The 24,123-nt window shown below is 48.1% G+C and overlaps 1 protein-coding gene across 3 annotated transcripts in view; it reads right to left on the minus strand.

The window, feature by feature from the left end:
• The window catches only part of Abcc12 (ATP binding cassette subfamily C member 12), a 71,361-nt gene that overhangs the window by 40,883 nt on the left and 6,355 nt on the right, over positions 1-24,123 (minus strand). Inside the window, exons 2-11 of one of the 3 annotated variants that reach the window (XM_032887643.1) lie at positions 22,461-22,629; positions 20,764-20,919; positions 18,020-18,167; positions 17,503-17,739; positions 15,527-15,700; positions 14,954-15,101; positions 10,586-10,734; positions 8,011-8,118; positions 5,621-5,899; positions 1,152-1,223 (exon numbers count right to left, since the gene is read on the minus strand). In XM_032887643.1, coding sequence (XP_032743534.1) covers positions 1,152-1,223; positions 5,621-5,899; positions 8,011-8,118; positions 10,586-10,734; positions 14,954-15,101; positions 15,527-15,700; positions 17,503-17,739; positions 18,020-18,167; positions 20,764-20,919; positions 22,461-22,579 — 1,590 coding nt within the window. In that variant the 5' untranslated portion in view covers positions 22,580-22,629. Of the gene's footprint in view, positions 1-1,151; positions 1,224-5,620; positions 5,900-8,010; positions 8,119-10,585; positions 10,735-14,953; positions 15,102-15,526; positions 15,701-17,502; positions 17,740-18,015; positions 18,168-20,763; positions 20,920-22,460; positions 22,630-24,123 lie in introns of those variants that run through there. The other 2 variants (XM_032887644.1, XM_032887645.1) reach the window with 2 other exon arrangements.

Consider the following 24,123-nt stretch of genomic DNA (forward strand, 5'->3'; position numbering starts at 1 on the left):
TATTTTCTCTGAGATGTTTCCGAGGAATAAATCAGAGGGTAGAGGTTAAAGGGAGGCAAGGTTCCTTCCATCACATATCAGCACACTGAGATATGAGGAACTAGTCGGGGACAAATGAGCTTCCCAACGCCAGGAGGTTTGAGCGTGGGCCAGGTCATCTCTTACTTCGTTGAGAGACCTGTACTGATAGGTAGAGAGTGGGGCTGGTTTCCAATGTGTCACTGACGCTAGGGCCCTCACGGAAACACACATACACAGCCTACCCAAACCAGACCTAGGCTCTCCTTCCTCACCTCTAGGAAGGAGATAAGCAGTCACTCTTCCTGAAGTGAGTCAAGGGATGCCTAAGACGTTGATCACATTGGTCCCTACAAGACTCACACCCCCATTCTAGTGAGGTCTGCTGAGCCTCGTTTCTCCATTCCTTTAGAGGTTGTCCAAATTCTTTCAACCCCAGCCAATCAATTGTCCCTTTAGGAACAATGGTAGGCCAAGGGGGGAGATGGTTCCCCAACCTCCTCAAAACCTGTCTTATTCATTTAGGGTGAAGCTTGCAAGACACGGCAACATGGAGACCACCTGTAAATCACCTTACCACATAGGGTCTCACAGCTAGATTTGGCAGAGACAGGACAAGACTTAGGAACCTCCCCCTTCCTATAAAGTGTTTGGAGCAGCTGGGGTCACGCTACAAGGCCCTTGGTCAGGTATTTGGGGTTTTGGCAACAAACAATCAAAAATTCATCAAAAGTCACCATGAGTCCCAGCTCCTTCGTTCTCCACCAAGCTGCTTCGCTGGATTTTGTAAACCAGGACAGCCATGGGAGAAGCCACAGATGTAACAATTCCTCACCTATTTAGACTAACATGGAGCTGGGGGCAAGGAAGCAATCACGCCTGTCCTCAGGAGGTAAACCTGAAGGGGTGTGAAAAGGCTTGACTTCCTGTCAAGCCAGGCATGGAGCTGCCAAATGCATCAACCCAAGGGACTCTGATAAGCATCCTTGTCAGCATCCTTGACATTGACCCTGGGCCGCAAAGCCTGACCACTGTCCTATAGGCTGCTTCGGCCCCACAAAGTCTACAGCAAGGAAACCTTTCCACAGCCCTGCCAATGTAGTCTCTCTCTCCAGCTCTCACCATACACTCACCTGCCCTAGGAGAGCAGAAATGAGGGAACTCTTCCCACTTCCAACATTCCCGCATATCCCCAAGACCTTTCCCTGTCAGAGAAGCAGAGACAAGACAGTTACTCGCCCGTATTGTTGTAGAGGTGGGGGTGGATGGGGTGGCTTGGGCTCTACGGTGACCAGGCCAGGCAGGACAAGAAGCTACTATTTTTACATCTACAAGGCAGTAGGTAGCTGCAGCCTCAGGCCCCAAGCCTCGTGTGCACAGCTTGCAAGGATGCAGAAATGTGCATCTTAATTAAGCGTCTTCCCTCCTGCAACCAACAGACTACCCAGAGGGCTTTTGGAAACCTGGAAATCCTGCTCACACATCGATGTGACACTAATAGCAGATAAAGGAGGATATGATGGGGGTGAGGAGTGGGGTGGGGTGGGGACATCCTTCAAATAAGAGAGAACCGGGTGATTTCAGAAGTCTTTTTTTTTTTTTTATAAAAATCTTTCATCATAACAACTCAATTTAGAACACCAAGTCATTCCGCCATCTCCATGGGATGACTTCAGAGCTGAACTTGTGTCAACTCAGCCATCAAGTTGTCACCGAGTACTTGTGATGCTCTAGGTACTGTTCTGAGCACCAGCAGTCACCTCACCCTGACTCCAGGGTCACGGAGGAGGCACATTAGGTCCCCGTGCCATCCTAGCCACTCAGAGGATGAATGCAACGGGGGACCCAGACTTGGTCCCCCATAGAGCTCGTGTTTTAGTTGGAGATGGACAAAAGGGGAGCAGCTGAAGTGGGCAATTTGTCAACTGTGTATTAGGAAGTGACTGGAAATGGAAGCACAGGAGAAACGTGCTCAGCAGGTGGATGCGTCTGCTTGTGCTGGCCTGGAAATATGCTCTGAGTGAGAATTTGGGGGAAGGCATCTTGTTTGGGAAGTGCAGGTAGCACCAGGAGCAAAGAGGAAGGACACCATAAAGACAATGCCTGTTCTGCTAAATCAGCCCACATGGAAGGCAAATGAAGCTCCAGGCTTCTAGGAAGCTCAGGCACCTTCAGGAAAAGTGAGCTCAGATCCATGTGGCACCCCAACACCCCTTTACTACCTGCAGGCTACTGTCAAAGTCCTAGCACTCTGAGATGGAAGACGGATGACCACATTTAAAGGTCCCAGGACCGTGGGCCCAGGGACAGCACCTGTCACAAGTGGCATTGAATAAAGGAGTTGAAAGAGGTAAGGCAGGGGTCGCACAGGTCCCTGGGGTAACCGGTAGCATGAATGCTACTGTGTTTGGACAGAGGCTGCATATGGGGAATCCAGAGCATTTTCAAGTAGCCATGATGTGACCCTGGAGAAGCTCACCCAGTAGCACTTCAGAATGATGAGTTGTGGGATGCTTGGTACGGGCCAGCTTCATAGATGCTCCCTGCAGGCCTCCCTTGAATCCTAGCCATTCCTTCGGGCCAGGCAAGAGCCTCCTAGGCTCATGCTTTTTAGAATAAATCGCAGGAGTCTTCATCTTCTGGGCAGTTCATTGTTCATTTGCACATTCACTAAACATTATTAGGAACTTGGCGTCAGGCATAGGCTCTGGGCTAGTAACATCCCTGCCCCCATCTGGTCCTGGAGGACAGCGTCTCGTGGAACCATGGAGCTAAATTTGGAGGAACTTGGATGGCCTGAATTTAGAGCTTTTCAGGGCGACACGTAAGCTAGCCATGATTGTTAAAAGAGAAAAGAGGGTGATGGTTGCTGACGGCATTGAAGCTTACCACAAGCTAAGTGTTTTGTACGCAGCCCCTCTGCTCTCACAACCACCGTGTGAAGTGGACGCTATTAGAAAAGTCCGTGCAGCTGCCAAAGAGGCCGTCTCTTCAAGAGCTCAGGCAGCGCCGGAAGGAAAGTAGCTGGTAAGTGGCTCGGGTCTGGAAAGGAGCTACTTCACAAAATGCTGCCTGCGCCTTCGTTGCACAAATCCAGGCGTTAACATTCACTGAAGACAGCAAAGCAAGCGGAGGGCTAAAAAGCAGTTTCCTTACCTACCAGTTTCCCGAGCCTGCCCGAAGAAATTAGGGCGCAGGCTCAGAGGTGGGGGAGACTGACAAGAAAGCAGTGGTTTTACCGAGCAGAATACAACTGAGACTTGAGATCAGCGGCCCTCAGCTCATCAAACGTTAGCTACCGTTTTCAGGGGGTACGCGGCAGATGGTCTCCTTAGCTGCAAGAGAGGCCGGCCTTGCTTATGAGCTTTGACCACTGTGATGATGGAGCCTCTCCTTCTGCAGTGTTAGCATGGGAAAAAGCAGGCAGCAAGGTGGGAGATTACGTTACTCGGCACAAGATTGACGCTGAGCCTGCCACAGCAATATCAGCAGCACCTTAGGAGTGCCCACCAGGTTCCCGGGGAAACAGGATGTAGACAGGGGGAGCACGAAGAGGCCAAGGGCTAAAGTCACAGCTTTGTTTAATGGTTCTACAGCCCTCCCTCTAGAGGGAAGGAAGGACCAAGGTGTCTGGCTGACTGGCAGAGCATGCCCTCCCCTCCACCCCTCCAATACATTCACACTCACACTCACACACACACTCACACTCTCTCTCACACACACACTCACACTCACTTACTTTGCTAGACTGGTTTTTTTTAAAAAAAATCACATTGTGTTGTACAAAAGCAGTATTTCATGGTGAGTAGGTCGAGAGGAGAGGGAGCAGGGTACAGAGGAGAGGCGGGGACAGGAAACTGGTGAGTTCCCGAACAGCCTGGACTTGACGGTGAGACGCCGTCTTCAAACAAAAGCATATGGCAGAGTTGGATGCCGTAAGGGTGCAGTCCACTTGCTGGCTATGTGACCTAGCCCTTGTTATTTAGCTACCTCGTGCCTCAGTTTCCTCAGTCACAAAATGGGGTAGTGGGTGGAATAACTTAAAAAAAGTTAATCGTGGGGTTGGGGATTTAGCTCAGTGGTAGAGCGCTTGCCTAGCAAGCGCAAGGCCCTGGGTTCGGTCCCCAGCTCCGAAAAAAAAGAAAAGAAAAAAAAAAGTTAATCGTGTGCTGGGTAGATTGTCTCTCTTAACATTATAATGGGAAATTAGAAACACCCTTAAATCTAGTCAGTTGGAGTCACACAAATTGGACCATCTATTTAAGACCGTGACTGGTAAGGGCTCAGGGGTTTTCAGGGTCCCCCTGACCTCTGAGCCTGTGTGCCCTAATTTCTTCGGACAGGCTCAGGAAACTGGTAGGTGAGGAGCCTGCTTTTTAGCCCTCCTGTTCTGCTCTCTCCTGTCTTCAGTGAACGGCAATGCCTGGATTTGTGCAACAAAGGTGCAGGCAGCATTCGTGAAGTAGCGTTCCAGACCCGAGCCACTTACAGAATGCACTAAATACTTTGGATTCTGCCTCCAGCATCTTTGGGAAACAAAATTCTAACTAGAACAGTAGGTGGTGTAGTGACCCGCATCTATAATCCAGCACAGGCAGGCTGAGGCAGGAGGACGATTAGTTCAAGACCAGCCTAAGTTACACAGTAATACTTCTCATCAACAACAAAATGAAACGGAACTACAGTGGCTCTAGAGGCATAGAAAATCAGTACCAACGGAAACCATCTTCTCTTAAACTTGAGAGGACGCCGACACACTTACGCACACTATTATAAAGTTGGACAGGGAAGACAGAAGACCTGGTTGGAGACATCCCAGCATCACCTCCAGCTCAAACTGCATTTTGTGGGGCTTGAGAAAAGCCATTGACACATAGCACAAGGAGGCAGGGTGGGGCCTTCAAAACATACACCTACTGTTGCAATTTGGTTGCTGAATTCCCCTCAAGGGGGCATTAGTTCCTATGATAGCACTGTTACCAAGTAGTGTTGACTTTTAGGAGCAGATACCCTATAGGGAGGGGAGTTTGGGTCATTGCAGCCATGCCTTAGAAGGAAACTATGGAACTTCCATTTTTTTAATTCTGTTTCCTGTCACACGATGTGATTTGTTTGCTACCCACCCCAAGCCTTTGCTAGAGGCCCACAGCCTGATCTTGAACTGTATCCAAAACTCAGTCAAAATAATCCCTTCTCTCCCTCTCCCCCTCCTCTCCATTCCTTCTCCCTCTCCTCTCCTCCCTCTCCCTCCCTCCCTCTCTCCTCTCTCTCCCCTCCACATACCATACTCTGGCTTTTCCCTCAATCACTCTTCCCTCATCTTTTGTCGATATGGAGTCTCTCCTTGAACCTGGTCTGTCTACACTGATCTCTGAGTCCCAAGGATCCCTGTCTCTGCCTGCCTAGTGCTGGGATCACGGGTGTGCACCGCAGTACCTGGCTTTCTGTGTAGGTGCTGGGGCTCTAAACTCAAGTCCTCAGGTTTGCATGACAAGCTCCTCATTAATGAGCCATCTCCCCAGGCTCCCAGACTTTGGCCCTTCATAGATTAATTGCTTCAGATATTTCATTATCACAACCCAAAGCTGACCTATACACTCACCTTTCTCACCACAAAGCTGATGTTGTGTAGTACTGACTTGGGGCTGCCACTTTGCCGCTCTGGGCTGGCAACTCCCTGATCTGAGAGACTTTGCTCACTGTATAGCTCTGCCCTCTGTTTCTTGAAAACGTGCCTTCTCTGATCTTGTGTCTTCGATGGGCCTCTTTTCCTGTTGATTTCTTGTTCCCATGTCAGGGTGGCATTTGCTAAAAGCAAGATAGTATCTGGGTCTTCTGGTTGGGTGATGTAGGATGGGGGACTTTTAGCTACAAGAATTTTCTAAGATTAAAGAGACAACAGTAAGTGGGTAGATGTCATCCATTTGTAAGAATCCTCCAAAAAATATCCTCTAACGACCCCCAAATTAGAATCTTGGCATTTCTACCTAAGACAATCAGGACTGACCAGAAGTTACTCCCCCAGGAGCGCTGCAGCACAAATAGTCCATGGATTCAAACTATCCGGAACTGGTATCTTTGAACCCTCAGGCCTGGGTGGGTCAACCCCATTGGAGAATGCAGAACCAGCTACGGTTCATCCTTGTCTGTAAGACAGTGAGCCTCTGCCCACAGGGGATGGCCTTCACTACATGACAGATTCGTATGAAAACGAGGTCCATTTGTCCTCTCCCTCACTCGGCTCAACAAAACACTTGCAAGTTAACTAAATGGTACATGTCAGACCTCAGGGGGTACATAGTAGAGATGCACACATAAACAAGAGTGGCTCCTGGCCTTGAAAAGCTTGTCTGTGAGAAGGGGGCATGCACAGAATCGTGCAGTATGACAAGGACACAGCCTGGTAGTGACCAGAGACGAGGCCTACTCTTCCCCTTTCTTGAAGTCTGTGTGTTTGGTACCTGAGCTGAGTCTGTACAGGTAAAAAGGGAGAGGAGAGAGCAGGAAAATGAGAGTCGAGACCACAGCGGGGCAGACAGGGGAACAGAGCACCGTCTAGTAGTTTGCACAGCATGAAACAAGCCATCCAGGATTGCTGAAACTCAGAGCTCAAGGTAGAAACGGGATGGGAAACAACGATGGAGAAACTGCGGGGCCAGGGATAAGGGCTCAGGCACAGTCCTGGGAGAGACAGGGGTTTGCAGTGCTGGTGAGGGGTGTGTTGGTGGGCAGGCCAATACTTTAACAGCTCTTGAGGAACTGAGTGTGAGATCGGTCAGAGGACAACAGGTTTGGGAAAAGAGGACTGGCCTATATAAATCATGCTGAGTTTAGAAGATGAGTGATAGAGACCTCCGTGAGGGTGAAGGCACAGTGTGGAGGTTGGGAGTCAAGAGAGAACACCCTTCCCAGAATCCAAAACGCCTACACTTGTTTTCCAGTACAGGGATATACAGAGAGAATGAGGGACTGTTGATCTGCATGCCCGTAAGAGCCAACCGTGTGCCTTCCAGTCCTGGCTTACAGGACTGCCCCTCCCTATTGAGAGGACAGTGGCTGGAGTCTTCACAGGGCTCAGAAACAAGAAAACAGGCACAGGAGCCCAGGATAGCCAAGCTGCCATTCTGTGGTCAAGAATGTCCTCCTTTTCCTGTTGGAACCTCAAACCCATCAAATGCCATGCTAGCAACTCCCATGCACGGAGCTTACGAGGGCCCCTGGTTCTGTACCAGAATGAGAGCTCCTAAGATGAATACTCTGTCTCTCTGTCTCTTTCTGTCTGTCTGTCTGCCTGTCTCTCTGTGTGTCTCTCTATCTCTCTGTCTGTCTCTCTCTGTCTGTCTGTCTCTCTGTGTGTCTCTCTGTCTCTCTCTCTCTCTCTGTTCACCCCTCCCCACCACCACTCCTGTCCTCTCCTGTCCTCTCCTGTCCTCTCCTGTCCTGTCCTCTCCTGTCCTCTCCTGTCCTCTCCTCTCCTCTCCTCTCCTGTCCTCCTCTCCTGTCCTGTCCTCTCCTCTCCTCTCCTCTCCTCTCCTCTCCTGTCCTCTCCTCTCCTGTCCTCTCTCTTTCTCTTCTCTCCTCTCCTCTCCTCTTCTCATTTCTTACATGTCTCCGATGGTCTTTGGTGAACAGAGTGGCTCAATGACAACCCTGAGGTGGTGCGTGTCCCTACACTCATCGAGGGACAAACCGAGGGCGGAGTCAGTGCAGAGTCAGTTGCACTGCTGGAGAGAATGAGTCTCCCACCTTGGACGGGTTGTGGGAGGTTAGGCGCACACCCTCTGTCAATAAAGACTCTCGTCATGTCCCCCCGCCAGAGCATCTCCTGCAAAACCTTGGCCATTCATTCTCTCCTCTGCCCACTGACCCTTCCATTCACGTCCACACAGCTACAGGCTCGACCCGGGCCCCCAGTAGATCTGAACACCATCCCATCACCCCACGCACCCCAAAAGTGAGATCTCTGCCCTACTCACCCAGCATTACTTATACCTTCATTCTCCTTAGAGAGACACTGGCTTCGGCCACTGCTTTGACCGAGAAAGGCAAGATTGCAATTGAAAACTTCATTACATTAAACATGGCAATCACACTAAATGCCTGAAGGAGGAAACAGAGAGACTGCAAGTTGCTTTAGCTCCAAGCTGCTCTATCCATGGGGGTGGGGAGGGGAGGGTGTCACGCTTACTAACAGAAGAAACAGTGGCACAGTTGGGACTCACAGAGGAATGTTTTTTTCATTTCACGGCTCAGAAACCATGGGCTGGCACACTGGGAGCAGTGGCTTTTTAATCTATTTTGTTTTGGGAATTTTCACAAAAAAAAAAAAAAAGTACCTATTTGCCATCCAGACTATCCCCCAACTGAACAGCTTCATACATATCCTTATTCACACCAAGTGTCCTTATTCAAACCAAGACTGCTCACTCAAAGCCCTGTCCAGGTTTGCCTAACTCACTTTCGTCTAGGCCAGTCAGAGTTATCTGTCCCTCTGGGGCCACAGCATCTTTCTCCAGAGCACACAGATCCAGAGTCGCTGACTGTCGGGGTTTCCCCATTGAGCATTATCCCGTATCCTTGGATATTGGAGATCCTCAGTGAAGACAAACCTTCTTCTTTCAGCTGGTGCCCTAGGGGGCAGGGCTTCATCTCTCAAACACCATCTTCTCACATGTCTGACTTTCATCTAGCAGCTTCTGTTTACCCCACTTAAGAAATTAATAACACAGCTTCCTCCGGCAGATCCCAGGTGACCTTGACTGCTGCTGAGCAGGCCCTGTAGGCCCGTCCCAGGTTTGAGCAAATTCTACATTGCTAAGAGAATAGCAGCAAAGGCTTCTATCACATCTGCTCCTAACCCTCGAAATCCAAAAGTACCACCTTGGCACAAATAACAACAGCAGCAACAACAGCAACAAAAAGTAGATCTCAATGGACAGTACACAGGCTACCTGACTGACCTGGAAGCCAATCTCAGGATGCCATGACCTTAGCAGAGGAAGGGAAGCAAACGGATTCTGAATCAGGAGATTTAGTCTGGATCTTGGCTTTCTTCTAAATTATCATGTCAGAAAAATTAACATCATTTGGTTTTTCCTTTCTTTGATGTAATAGAACTAGAGGCTGTGTGCGTGTGTGTGTGTGTGTGTGCGTGTGTGTGTGTGTGTGTGTGTGTGTGTGTGTGCGCGTGCGCGCGCGTGCGCGCGCGTGCGTGCATGTATATATGTTTGGGGACCATCAAAAGCAGTCACAATAATTGAGCAGCGCTCTGCTCGGGCAGGACACTATTGCCACTCATTCTGGCTTTGGGCTCCTGACCAAGTCCAAAAAGCCTTACAGTGAGAGTGAAATGGACCCAAAGAGCCTGAACTGACATCGCCCCTCTCACGAACAAAAATAACGTGGGTGTTGATGGGATTGACAGAGGATGGCCAAGCAGAAGCTCCTGCTTCTCCTCATGATCCCCGACCCCACCCTGACATCCTCGCTTGAGGTTGCTATGTTTCCTCTAGGAAGTTAGTTATACTTGATCCCTTGCCCTACCCCCACCCCCCACCCACCCCCATGCTTTTGCTGACTCTCCTCCAGCTACTTGTCCTGCAGACACTTGGTTTACTACCTTAGCTGTGTTTTCTTCAATTAAAGTCAAGACCCGTTTCCCCTTTAGCTCAACGTTCTTTTATCTTTTAATGTTCTGTTCTCTTGTCAAAAGCTCTCGTGCTTCACATCCATCCCCCTTCCCCTCAGAGGCTTCAGCCCATACCCACGTGATGTGGGTGGAAGCAGGTCATATAGAGCATGTAAGGGCTCCCCAGGCCCCCCCCTCACCCCATCCCCACAATTCATTCCCAGGGCAAAACTACTCACTCACCCCCTCCTCCCAGCTACACTGACAGGAGCTACAACCAGGCTGCTTGTGTGCAAAGGAAGCAAAGCCTGGGATGACCAAAGGCTGTTGACAGGTCACAGTTGGGGAGTAGGAAAGTGAAGAATTCAACAGATTAGGCCCAGCTCTCAAGCTTGGAAGAACACTGACTCTGGCCATAGCCTGAAAATCCCTTTGCTTTCTCCCTACCAGAGAACAATCTAGAGCTCCCCTGTTTGTAGCACATACCACAGGAGGGGAAAACAGCCAAGCAGCCAAGTGCGCTCTAGGTCTCCTTTACACCCCATTCCCAAACCGGTGGTCCCACCCCCTACCAATTCACCAATTGTGCTCAACTCTTAACAGCCACCTCTGCCCTGCATGGACAGAGTCAGAATAGTGGGCAGATCCTCCTGAGCTCAGCCCAAGCACTCACAGGTAAACGGAATCAGAGTCTGGTCACCACTCAGCAGTGCAACACTTACCTAGAATGGGCAAGGTCAGGGACTCAACCCCTAGCATGGAGCAGCTAAATTTAAGTCCAATTAATTAATCCAATGAAATATCCTGGCCTCATTTGGTATATTGCAACTGGGGGTTCTGATGCCAGCCAGGCGCAAGAGAGATGATGGAAAGGGGCTTCTCACCAGGGGCTCACCAAGGATAGGGTGCAAAAGTGGCCTGGTTAGAGGTAACTCTTACCACAGGGGCAGTGAGCGTGCGTTTCAGGAAAATGTGGCAGGTGAAAGTAGACACAATGGCTATGGTAGACACTATGGGAGCCAGGGCTGAGTTCCCACTTTGGACGTATCCAGCCTTTTCCAGTAATTTTTTCTCTCTCTTTCTTATGTCTGCAAAAGAGAAGGCAATCAGGGAGTGATTTTATGTTGCAGGCCAAACCCTAGCCTTAAGAACTGCTCCCAGGCTGGGGAAAAGGCTCAGCAGGTAAAATGTTTGCCATACAATTGCAAGGACAAGAATTTGGGCTCCCAGAGTCCACATAAAAGCTGGGTAGGAAGGGTCATTGACTATAATCTTGGCACTCAGAAGGCAGAGAAGGGAATATCTGGGGCAAAACGATTAGCTGGACAAGTCAGAATCAGCAAGTCCCAGGTTCAGTGAAAGACCTGGCCTCAATGGACTTGTTAAAGAGTGAGCAATGAAGGTGCCACCAAATGTCACCTTCAGGCCTCCACACGCCTGCACCCATACATACACAAGCATGTATACATACTGCATACTGCACATGCACACTTGCTCAAAGAGAAAGAAAAATGTTCTGGCTTGAATGAGAATGACCCCCCCCCATTGTCTCACATGTTTGAATGCTTTGTCCTAGTTAATGGAACTGTTTGAGAAGGATGAGGAGGTGTGGCCTTGTTAGAATGGATGTGGCCTTCCTGGGGAAGGTATGTCACTGGGAGTTGGCTTTGAGGTTTCAAAAACCCGTGCCAGACCCAAACTAGCTCATCCCTCTCCTTGCTGCCTACAGATCAGGATATAAACTCTCAGCTACTGCTCAAGTGCCATACCTGCCTGCCTACCACCATACCTCCTGCCATGCCGATCATGGAAAAAAAATCCTTTGAAACTGTAAGAAGCAACTCCCCAATTAAATATTTCTCCTCAGAGTCCTTGGTCATGATGTTTGGTTGTAGCAATAGAATAGTTAACGATATGAATGAAAATATATGAATTGTTTCTGCCCGATTCTTCTCCAAATGAAGGTGAAATGAAACATTGGAACTCCAGGACATGAACCTAACAGAACCAGGATCTCAGCGCTCCTAGCCGATGGTTTGCAAGGTCCCTGTCAGCCCTGATACTCCATTGATTGAGTCACAAATCAGATGGGACAGGAGTCTGACAAGGACTCTACAAGACAGGGATGGGCACAGTGAGACTGGAACAAGAGTGTGGAGAGTAACAGGATGGAAAGGCCCATCCGGGCCCAGGGAGCCTCATGTGAGTGGACCTTCAACTGCCCAGACTCTGTGGTTGAGCTGTTATGTGCTCGCTCCCTAAGTTTAGGTGCAGGGAAGGAATCGTAAGCTTCTCGAAGCCACAGCCATGTATAGTAGCCTGGAGACATTCAAAGCGTGGCCCTTGCCAGGTGTTCCAGGAACAGACACAAAACTTCAAGAGAATGCTACGTCTTCACAAGTATTCCTGATGTTTATAGTAACCAGCCTAGTTCTAGCCTCCATGGGCACTGTAACAGCACAGCTTTCTTACCTCACTGGATCCCACATTCTTCTAGCCACTGTGACAAGGAGAAGACAGTATGGTGCCTTCTGAACAGAACAGGACCTCAGCAGGAGATAGTGTTTTCCTTTCAAGTATTGAATCCAGGGCTCTACTGTCCACCTGCCTTTTTCCTAAAGAATGCACAGTGTCCACACCTTTGCACCTACTGGGGGGTTCCCCTTAAGCCCTCACTCCCAACCTTCTCTCGGGCACTTTGTGGTACTCTCCCAGTTTACCTGACATAATGGCCAATCATATGTTCAGTCATTTGGGAGGTTAGTTTGGTGTCTACTATGACAGGTGCTGTGCCAGTAAACAGAGTCCCATCCTTCTCCGAGTGAGGAAGATAGGCAATGAGGAAAAACGGAAATAAATGCCTGCAATCTCACCAACTTGGGAGGTGAGGGCAAAAGGATCTTGGCTTGGAGGCAAGCATGGGCTTCACAGTTAGCTCCAGGCTAACCTGAAATACTGTTGCAAAAGAAAAACAGCAACAATGATAATAAAAACTGAGTGAGATGGGGTTGGGGATTTAGCTCAGTGGTAGAGCGCTTGCCTAGGAAGCGCAAGGCCCTGGGTTCGGTCCCCAGCTCCGAAAAAAAAGAACAAAAAAAAAAAAACTGAGTGAGATGATTTCAAATTGTGATGGGATCTGATGCCCTCTTCTGGTGTGTCTGAAGACAGAGCACTGAGATACATAAAATACTCAAATTGTGTCTGGTCATCAGAAAGAAATAACCAGAGCTAAGGGGTAAGGGGACACTGGTAGGGTATGACCAGGTTTGAAACACTGGTCCAGGTAGCCTCCAGAAGTCAGGAATGGAGAGGGGACCCAAGATCAAAACAAAGTCAAAATGAATGTCTAGCAGAAGGCCAGGCAGTAAAGGGGTTTGAAGCAAGGAGGAGCATGGGATGCTGCTCTAGAAACAAACAGGGGTCCTCATGACTGGAGTAAAGGGAGCAAAAGTTATTAGAAAACAAAGTCATCAGAGGTGAGAGCTACTGAGCCAAATGAAGGACTTCACTAGAGAGACCTAAATCTAAACGATCTAAGTGGGCAGAGACCACTGATGAATTTCTAGCGGGGTAGAGGCATTGGCTGCTTCTACTTTTGTGTAGTCTCTGAGAGGAGACTGGCTTGGACCAGGGTGGCAGTGGAATGGAGAGAAGCAGATTGGTTCTGGATTAGTCTGGAGCCCTGCCATACTCCCTAGCCTTTCCGGTGGAAACCCTTTCCTAGCTACTGTGTAGCAGCTCCCCTGGTCTGCAAGTCGTAGGAATTGGATCTAGAGCCACTAAAACCAAAACTGACGTGAACTACCCTGAGTTGGGCTAAGTTGAACTAAGTCCAGGGGAATCAGAATAGAGTGAAATTAAATTATATCAAGTTCAGAGTATGAAGGAATTATTTTTATATTCTTAAAGAAGTCCTATTGAATTGCTGATGTCCCAGATAGGAGCTCTCTCATCGGTGAAGGATGACACGAGTTCTCTTATGTTTTAGGAGCAAGGTTTAGTTGTTTGACATGAGCTTTGCTTTGGTTTTGTTTTGTTTTGTTTTGTTGTTCTGTTTTGCAGTTGAGGGACACAATGTCTCACTATACAGCCCAAGCTGCCACAGACTTTGAAATCCTCCTGCCTCATATCCTGGGAGCTGGAGGTACAGACAGCACATGAGCTGAAGCATGTTCTCTAGAACCGGTCTCTGAAACACAAGCACAGCTTCACCCCGAATTTGTGTTGATGCACAAGTATGGAGGTGTGACTCTGGTCCTTGAGTGACAACTACCTAATCTACATCAGCAAGTCTGTAAATGTATCTGCAACTAGGATTTGCATTTAGAGTTAATATGACCTCAAAACAAAATAAAAACAAAAAAAATCACCACCACCATCAAGAGAACAATCTACAAATGCATCCTCATGTCAGCTCAAGAAATATTCTGTCTGTGGGTCATGTAAGTACAATAAAGCCACTGGGAACAAGAAGGAGATAGATCTGGGAGTGTGATCTGTATGTGAGTGTGTATGTGAGTGTGTATGTGTGTACATGTGAATGCATAAATGTGAGTATATATGTATGTGTATGTATGTATGTGTGCATGTAGAGGAGATAGATCTGGGAGGGCTGTGTGTGTATGTGTGTATGTGTGTACATGTGAATGCTTACATGTGAATGTATATGTATGTGTATGTATGTATGTATGTGTGCATGTATGTGTATATGTGTGCATGTGAGTGTGTACATGTAAGTGTGGGTATGTATGCGTGGGTATGTGAGTGAATGTGTGTGTGTTTATACGTGAGTGTATATGTGTGAGTGTATGTGTGTGTATATGTGAATGTGTGAGAGTGTATGTGAGTGTATATATGAATGTGTGTGTATGTGTTTGTGAGTGTGTATATGAATGTGTGTATGTGTATGTGTGTGTATATGTGTGTGTGTATGTATGTGAGTGTGTATGTGTGCATATATGACTGTAGACATCTAAGTCAAAGAAACAGCCTGACACAGCTCCTTTACTGTTCCAATATGTTCGTGGATTATTTTTGTAAGGGTAACTAGCCAGCACCAGGCTCCCTGTGCCCCAGAAAAGGCAAAACCATATGCCACTCACCCTTGGGTTCATTAGAACAGATGCCTGGGTTTATTACAAAACTGCTACAATCCTTGGAAAAATTCTTTGACCTACAGAGCACCTTAGGGGGCCCCCTCAGCACCCGCCCTCACTGCAATGCCCGGCCCCTGCAGAATTTGAAGAACCCCTTAAAAGAGTGCGCTCCGTCTATGTAAGTGCTTTGCAAAGCAGCTGCTCATCTTACCGTGAATGGTGTTCATAAAAGATTTCTCCCAGGCGTACATTTTAATCAGTTTGATGCAGGTCAGAAACTCATTCATTGTCTGAACCCGCTTGTCTGTCACTGAAATTGCTGATCTTCGGAAAGCTGAGTTGAGTTTGGCCATAAACATCTGAAATCGAGGTACAAACAACTGTGTTCAGGGAGAACTGCTGAATTGCACTTGGCCTAAAAATCCAGGGATCGGAACACAAGTGCCAAACAAAGTTCTAAGGGGACTTGGCGGAGATCTTCGGTCCTTCCTCTGCATTATGGCAGCTGACTTGGCCTGGAGGAAACCACTGGGAATCTGATATAATGGCATGCCAAGATGCAGGGAAGGAAAGTAGGAACTTTGGCGACTGCATAAGCCTCCCCCCTCCCCCAGAGCACTCAAATTCAAGTTCTTAGAGAACGAAGAGGGCCAACTGAAGTCAGAACACCTGTGTTTATAGAGAGGGGTACGGGCTTCCGGTGTGTTCCCTCCGTACAACTCAGTGAAGGCATGTATGCCGGTTACAAATGTCAAGTGTTTTGCGTTGCACATCCCAAACTTACCTGGATCGGGATGAATATGAGATACACGCATATCCCGACAAGAGCGGTGGACCCCAGAATGAAAAAGGCATACACGGCACAAACGACCATTAGGATCGGGATGGTGGCTGGCAAGGGACAAAACAAGGCAGCCTCAAACAAGGAATAACTATCACTCGATAGTACATTGAGTACCTAGAAAGAAAGCACATAGGTTCAGGCTTGGGACCCTTCACGAAGCTCTGATTGGCAGGAGGCGGGATCAATGTGAAGAGTTGTGTGGTCTCTCTCTGACATGACTTTGGAGGGCTAGTTTCATAGAATTGAGGATCCCAGAGATGAGAGCTGCAAAGGGTTACTGGGGGGTTTTGGGTAGCATGCTGAAATGCTGTTTGTGTCTTTATTAACACAGTCCAGTTTTACTCAAGGCAGCAACAGACACAACTAAAAGACTACTCTTCTGATGGGCGTGGTGACACAGGCGTGTGACCCCAGCACCTGGAAGGTGGCGACAGGAGGAATTTGAGTTCCAGGCCAGCTTGGGCTCCACAGTGAGACTCTTGTCTCCAAATCATCAAAGAAGGAAATGGAGAGATGAAGAAGAAGGATGTGGGGAGGAGGAAAAGGAGGAGGGGAGGAGGAGGAGGAAAAAAGGAGGAGGGAGGAGGAGGAGGAGGAGGAGGAGGAGGAGGAGGAGGAGGGAGGAGGAGGAGGGAGGAGGAGGAGGAGGAGGAGAGGGGAGGAGGAGGAGGAGGAGGAGGAGGAGGAAGTGGAGGAGGAGGAGAGCTCTCTTTCCATTTTGTGCAAAGACTGTGGCCATTTGGCTATGGGATTGAAAGAAACATGTAAGCCAAAGCATGGAACGAGATCTGGGGAGAATGTCTAAGGAGAGCTGAGCTCAACCCTAGGGAGGCACATTATTTTTGGTTTTTTCTCCTTCCTGCTGACTTTCTGAAAAAGGTTAGAGTGATTGGATCTCTTAAAATTGTCCTGAATCGTTAGGGGAGGTATGTGGTAAGGAGGAAATGTTGAAGGAAGAGAAGACTCTCAAAGCCTCCCTTCTCCCAAGCCCTGAATTACCATCTTCCAAACCCCTTTTAGATAAAATGAGATAAAATTCTTCTTTGCTATTTTTTTTAAAAGAGTCTTGTGTATCCCAGGCTGACCTCAGATTTGTTAGTGTAGCCACGGATGACCGTGAATTTCATCCTCCTGCCTCTAGACCCTAAGTGCTGGAATACACAGGCAGGAACCATCACACCTGGTTCGTGTGGTACTGGGGACAAAACCAAGGGTTTCGTGTTAGGTGGGTACTCTGCTAGCTGACCTCTATCCCCAGCTCTTGTTTCCTTCCATGCAGGGTCTACTCATAATTGGCATAAGATGGTTTGAACGGCGTTGAAGGAGCCACTGGGAAACAGAAGCAACTCTTTTCACGGAGGTTATCTTGAATAAGTGGCAAAGATCTTATTACCAAAGATTAGAGGCTTAAGACAGTGTCAATTCTGAGGTAGAAGGCACATGATTGCATTCTATTGGAATCTTACACAACTGGATTTTTTTTTTTCCAGAAGGGAACAAATTCTCACTACATAGCCTAGGCTAGCCTCAATTGTTCCATTGTTTCTTCCTCTGTCCTCTGAGTACAGGGATTAGAGGCTCACACTACACTCATCTTTACCCATCAGTTTTACCAAATACCTATAGTGTGCTCTATACAGTCCTATTGCCCTCACCCGCAATCAAAGGGGTTGAATGACACCACCCTCTATCCCTGTGCCAGCATTTCAAACTCCGCAGCTCAGATGTGAGCCCTCTTCTGTCTCACTTCCTCTTGTGTTGTCTTGCATCTCCATTACCTCACTTAACATGGAATTTGCAGAATATGAACGGCGGAAAAGGAGGCGGGGCCGGTACTCCATCCCGGAAGCACCGCCCGCACGCTCTCAGAAACAGGGCCCACTTTTCAAATGTAAGCTCCTCCCAGCCCAGCTTACCTCGCCTGCAGAGATGTGGGTTAATGTCTTGAAGGACAGCAGGTTTTTGAAAATTAGCGTGGACAGGGCCACCTTCAGTCGAATCGCTGTGCGGTAATTTATGGCCCAGGCAAGGGCCCAAAAGAGGACTTTGGTAAACTCGGTGGCAAAAAGGGCCAGACACAAGCAGATGCTGATCCCGATGTGTCCGGAGGAGATGTTGGTAACGTGCTGGAGGATTTGGTGAATGAGAACTGTCTGTAAAACAGTACAGTGGAGAGAAGGGAGTGCCGCTGGGCGGCGCTCACCCAGGAGGCCCCAGATGACAGCAGGCTGACTTTACAGGCAGACATTCTCATTAATTTCAGCGCTGGTAGCTGTGCTTGACAAGAATTGGCTTTGTGGAAATTCACCCCCAAGGAACACAGAGATAAAGACAATGAACTAAAGCCACTGACTCATAGAGGAAAGTGACTAACGACATACTTTACCCAGCTGGGGACCTAGGATACTATTCGGAAGAGCCAACCCCACTCACCGGCCCTAAGGCTGCCATGATGATGCAGAGAATGTTGGCTACAACATCCATTAGAACACGGGTCCTCTGGAATTTCCAAACCACACGGCCCAAAGAGGCCCGCTCCGGCCCTACCCTATCTATTTCTTCATCCCAAAGGATTTGGAGTCTGCAATGAAAGAAAAAGGGGAGGGGGAAAGGGACAGAGAGTCCATATCACCAATCAGCTGGAACTGCTTTGACGGACGAACCTTGTGAAGGTGCATGGCACAGCCCTCCACCCAGTAATTGATGACTTTGGGGAAAGTAGCGTTTCTCTTTCTTCTTCCTCCAGACAAGTAAATAGTGTGTAGACTGGTGGATGGGCTGGGGGCGGGGGTGATGTTCAGTCAGAGGTGTTGATAATATCTGCACTAGGTGCCTCCCAAGTCCTTGCCTCCCCAGCCTCTGTCTACAATACCCATAGTCATAAGAAGACCAGGAGCCATGTGGGGCCATCGTGATGACAAGATTTGCATATCTGAAAGATTACTTGGTGGCCGTGAGCATGGTTGGCTGTGGGTATTCAAGTCAAAAGCAAAGGATCAGACAGGACACGAAGGGCATCAGGCCAGAGGTACAGTGCTGGCAAGGTAAAAGGAGATTCAAGGACAGGGGGCCAGGAGGTGACAACAGGACCTGATGGTGGATTAGATGTGGGAAGGAAAGAGAATGAGAACCAATTCTAGAGCCCTGGTTCCCAGTTTTAGCAACTGTGAGGATGGGGTTAACAGAGACTTTAGGAAGGAGGAAGAGTATCATGAGGCTTGGGCTGAGGGTCAAGAGGGTAACAGTAAGCTCTTGCCTACTATATGTAGCTATGAATTCAACACACAAGCAAAGAAAAATGAAAAGCCTACACCCATGTAAACCCAGATGAGACACCCTGCACTCTAGATACTGAAACGTGTGAGGCATCCAAGTGCTACTGTTACTGCTGAGCTTGTGGAATTCAGATCCTGGAGGAGAGGTCTGGGGCTGAGCTGGGGGGGGTGGGTCATTGGTCAGCATTGATTTGGTACTTAATCTCCTGGCCTGAGGGAAATCAGACGAGAACAAAGGGTAGCATCAGAGAGAAGATAGTCTAAATTGATGTTGGGAAGGAAACAATTTTTTTTTAAAAAAAAAATCCTGATGAATATCACTAACCAGAAAGCTAAGATTAAAATCTAGCACCCCACAGACTCTGATCTGGCCCCTCAAAGCTCCCTGGAAACCTTCTCAAGAGTGTAGGTAAATTAGCAATAGCCGACGTTTCTTCAGAGCAGGGAGAAGGGGTAGGTCAATTCTTCCCCGGAATTAACAGCAAGACCACAACTTGCACTCAACCTCTTGAGTATATATTCCAGCATGTGCCATACCTTGGGCCATGTGGTCAAAGTTAGGGCAACCTCCAGGAAAAAGAAAGATGGCAGCTTTGAGGACCTTCCCTTGGTTAAGACATTAGAGGTCCTCAGGAGCCATTTCAGTGCAACGATTAGAAAGAACAAAGCTTGGGACCGTTGAGATGCTTGCCATTAAGAGCAACCCTGTGACAGCTCACAACCATTTGTAACTCCACTTCCAGGGGACCTGACACCCTCTTCTGACCTCCTTTGGCAGCAAGTGCATGCATTGTGTTCATACACACGTAGGCAAAACACTCATGTACGTTAAAAGTAATGAATGAATGAGATTGATGTCTTTGTGCAGATATGAACAAGTCTACACAATTTCAACTGGAAAAAGCAAGTGTGTTCAATTTTTTTAAAATATTTGTCTGTTTGTTATTTGTCTGATGCATATGGGTGTTCTGTTTGTATGTACAGCTACACACCAGAAGAGGGAATCAGATCCTATACAGCTCTATAGACAGTTGTGAGCTGCCGAGTGGGTTTTGGGAACTGAACTCAGGACCTCTGGAAGAGCAGCCAGTGTTCTTATCTACTGATCCATCTCTCCAGCCCCATGTTCTATGTTTTGACTTCAACATAAAAAGCATAGCCTGGACTTGAGGAGGCAGAAGCAGGTGAATCTCTCCAAGTTCTTAGGCCAGCCTAGTCTACATAGTGAGTCCTAGACCAGCCATGACTACACAGCAAGGGCCTGTCTCATGAAGGAGAGAGAGAAGAGAGGGGGGGGGCAGGGGGAGGGGAAGGGAAAGGAGAGAAAGGGAAAAGAAAAAAGAAAAGGAGACATCTTTCTGCACACAATGACACAATGGTTGCAGGGATTAGGAAAGATCAGGCAGAATTGCCAATGTGTTAATGATTCCTGCCTCTGGTAAAGGGACAGAAACAGTAGGGAATAGTTCCACTGCTTAAACATTACTAAATCACATCAATTAGTTGGAAGTAATGGTACACTTTGACAAGTTAAAATTGGCGAATATGGGTAGTTTGCAGTACGGACATACAATGGTGATACTTAAAAAACAAAAAACCAGAAATGATTTCCTAGAGTTTCATGCAGCAACCCAGGAGGGGCCCAAACAGCACCGAGTAAAGCGTGTCCCCAACTACTTATCCTACAGCCAGCCCGGCATCACATTATAGTCCTCTACATCAGCACATTCCCCAGAGACTGGGGCAAGAAATGCAGGCAGTCCGGTCCACATCTCATTGAGCAGCCACCACCAAGGGTCAGCAGCTCGCATGGGTGTCAGTTTCCACAGGGGTGTCAGAAGCAGGTGGAGAGACTCTGGGAACCCCTTGCTCCCAATGCCACTCCCTTGGTGACCCTGGTACCTCTTGGCATTGACATCCGATGAGTCGTAAGGAGATAGTGGGGGCAGGGTGTCCACGGTCAGCGTGTGCTTGTAACTTCGAATCATCACAGGGGTGAGCCAGGAAAATGTGGCAAAGGACAGCAGCCCCGCATCATCCACAGGATTGGGTGCCAACCTAGAGCAAATTACACTCTCAGGTTCTTGGATGTTGGGCTCCCTGCCCTCATACCCTGGCTCTAATTTGCAATCACAGCTACATATGGAACCTGAGACTTGCAATCATTAGCCCTTGGGTAGTTCTTGGTCGAGCTTACCCCAGCTCAGGAGAGCAGATGGTGAATGGTGAATGTTCAGGAGATAACGCAGGTCAGCTGTTAAACACAGCCGATACTGAGTAACACACATTTAACTATGTTGTCCTAAATCAAAGGCGATCATACCCAAAGCTTAGCGCTTCCTAATTATTATTAGATTATAACCTAATTATTTTTGGTTATAGTCCTTAATATTTTTATTGGACTATATTTCAAAAAAAATGTGTTGAATGGATTTGCACGTCATCCTACATGGGGTTCACGCTGACTGTCCCGATTTTTAACAGACATTCTGTTGAAGTGTGCATTTACCTCACTGTCCCTGTCCTCTCGGGAGCGCCCCTCATTTATTTACCATCTTTGCGGTGGAAATACCCAGGGGTGGGGAGCTGCTGTACATCTCTCCTTCACATTTAGTGCTCATGTCGATGGCAAGGATATGGTACTTAACGCCATAAAACTTGAAAAATATATGGAGTGAATATGGTCAAACTGGAGTGTGTGAGTGTGTGCAAGCTGTGTGAGTCCCTGTGTGTGTGTGTGTGTGTGTGTGTGTGTGTGTGTGTGTGTGTGTGTGTTTGACTGTGTGTGTGAGAATGTATGTATGTGAGTGTATGTGCATGTGTGAGTGTGTGTATGTGAAAGAGAGAGAGAGAAACAGGGGCAGAGAGAGAGACACACACACACACACAAACAGGGACTGAGAAACTGTTGAAAATAGATAAAATTTAAGGCATACTGTAAGTCCAAGAGATACCACTTGGCCTTCTGTTACTCAGCAAAGGCAGTGTTGCCTGGTGTTGTGGCTAATGTATAGGAAATAATAAATACACTGAATTGTTGAGCATGTGTGCTTGGAAGTCGCAGAACCCTCAGAAGCACATGCACCTTGCACAGCAGATACCTGAGCAAACTGGTCAAGACCACCTGAGATACCCAGACCACCTCAGCCCAGGTTGCTTTATGTTACTGGGTACCAGTGAAATTGTAAGCTGTGGGGTTGGGAGGAGGTCATTGCGTTCTTTCAGCTGTTAAATGGTGAGGCACCTGGTTGAAAAAATAAAGGCTGACTGCTGAACTGCAAACATTTTAACCTCTCTCCAGTTGCCTCCCAGTCAGCTGAAGAGGGTACCAGAACTTTCAGAGTGGTTGTAAAGAATAGAGAAGCTGGACTAAATTAAGTCGTTAATAAAAAGTTTATAAATGCTGTGAGCAGTCTAAGCACAAGAAAGGCTCCCATCACACGAGCTGGTATCTCACAGGAAGAAGCAAGAACTCGGTGATTCATAAACAAGCAGACAGATGATAGAAGGACAGACATACGGAGCGGCCCGTGGCAAGCAGAGCGCGGACCATCCGTGGGGGCCCTGCCCAGCGCACCTCATTTCTCCTCCTGGCTCACCTTGCATAGGGTCGCATTGGGATCATGGTTTTCAGGCTGGGATCATATCTCTCGGCAAAGGATCTCCGACGGCCTCTGCGATCCAGGTCTGAGATAAGGTACGGGTCTTCGCCCACCATCTTGATGGTGTTCTGGAGCCCTGGACTCCTGGCTTTGAGACACGTTCACTCTGCAATCAAAGATAAGGACGGCCCACTGAGAAATGAGGACATTGGGGGTGGAGCCGAAAGCCATTGTTTCGGCCTCTTTGCTTGTTTTGAGTCCTCAGGCCCGGTTTTACCATTGCTCTCAAGATATAAGAAGGACGGCGGTATCTGACCACACCTCCTACCTCCTACCTCCACTCCAGTTGAATAATCACATCTCATTTCCTTCCTCTTCCTATGTAGAGTTGTCTGGGAGTCATAAATCCTCCTGGAAGACATCTTTGAGGGTCAACCCACGGGCAAGGCTGGTTCTCAGCCCAGCAAGACAGACCCAGGAAAAATGGGTTCACTTTCTGGGTTTGGGTGAGTTCAGTTACACAGATATCTTTATTCATCTAGCTCCTTCCAAGAGTTTATACATGCATGTAACCTCCACCTGGATACCCACGGGGTGCACAAAGAACTTCCACAAGGCCACAGGACCAGCCATGTCAGGACAAGTTCATGTTCCCATTGATTCTGTGGCCAATGCCCCCAGTAAAAACTGGTAACCCAGATGGGGAGAACATAGTCTGCCTGGCCTGCAGATCAGCTGCCCCCATTTGTGGGGATCTCTGCAGCAGGCTCTTCAGATCCTAACGTCCACCCCTTTTCTGAGCCCTAGCTCTGTGCTAGCCCTGAGTTCCCACGACATTCCTCTCCCCAGACACAAGAAATAAATGCCTCTTTACTGCTAAGCTATGTTGAATTGGCTTCCATCTGCCTTAAATAGAGGCTGCACCCATATTGTTACTTATACACAGGGCTCAGATTTCAGTGATTTCTCTCTGGAAGGTCTTGTGGTTAAAAAGCAATTCTGATCAAAGGTGTTAGTGGCCAGTAAATGACTGGTGAACCATAGCCCAAGCTGGAGGTGTCCCTCCGATGGACCCACACAAATGCCTCACTATTATGAAGAGAAAACTGAGCCCAGGAAAAGGTCAAATGACCTCCTTACTCTGAGAGTGAGCTGTACAGTCCCATCTGTGACAACCCAGACTTAAAGAAACTGAAGTTCGCTTTTCCCAAGCTTCTGGTAACCTTGGGAAATTTTATTTGTCCTATATTACAAGAGGCATGCCTCTAGAACAATCTCTCTCTCTCTCTCTCTCCCTCCCTCCCTCCCTCCCTCCCTCCCTCTCTCCCTCTCTCTGTCTCTCTCTCAAAAATCTGAAAACAAAAACCCTTCTCTATCGAAACCTGGAAAATCTTTCCAAGTAGAAACTGACACATGAAGCCAGATGGGAGAGGCACACGTTTCATGTGCAGTAGATCTGCTCACAATCTCTCCACTCAGTAAATGAATATTAATGACCGGAATACCACAGACACAACTCCGGAATCCTAATTCAATCGGGAGACAGAAATTTCCAAAATGTCTAAACCTTTTGCTAATATGGGCCCTGCCCTCTCTCGAATGCCAGCCAGGCTACATGTATTAACGTCTCCTGAGCAAAGTGCCAATCCCTCCGCACTGC

This window comes from Rattus rattus, chromosome 17 (assembly GCF_011064425.1).
Source record: "Rattus rattus isolate New Zealand chromosome 17, Rrattus_CSIRO_v1, whole genome shotgun sequence".
Taxonomy (NCBI): domain Eukaryota; kingdom Metazoa; phylum Chordata; class Mammalia; order Rodentia; family Muridae; genus Rattus; species Rattus rattus.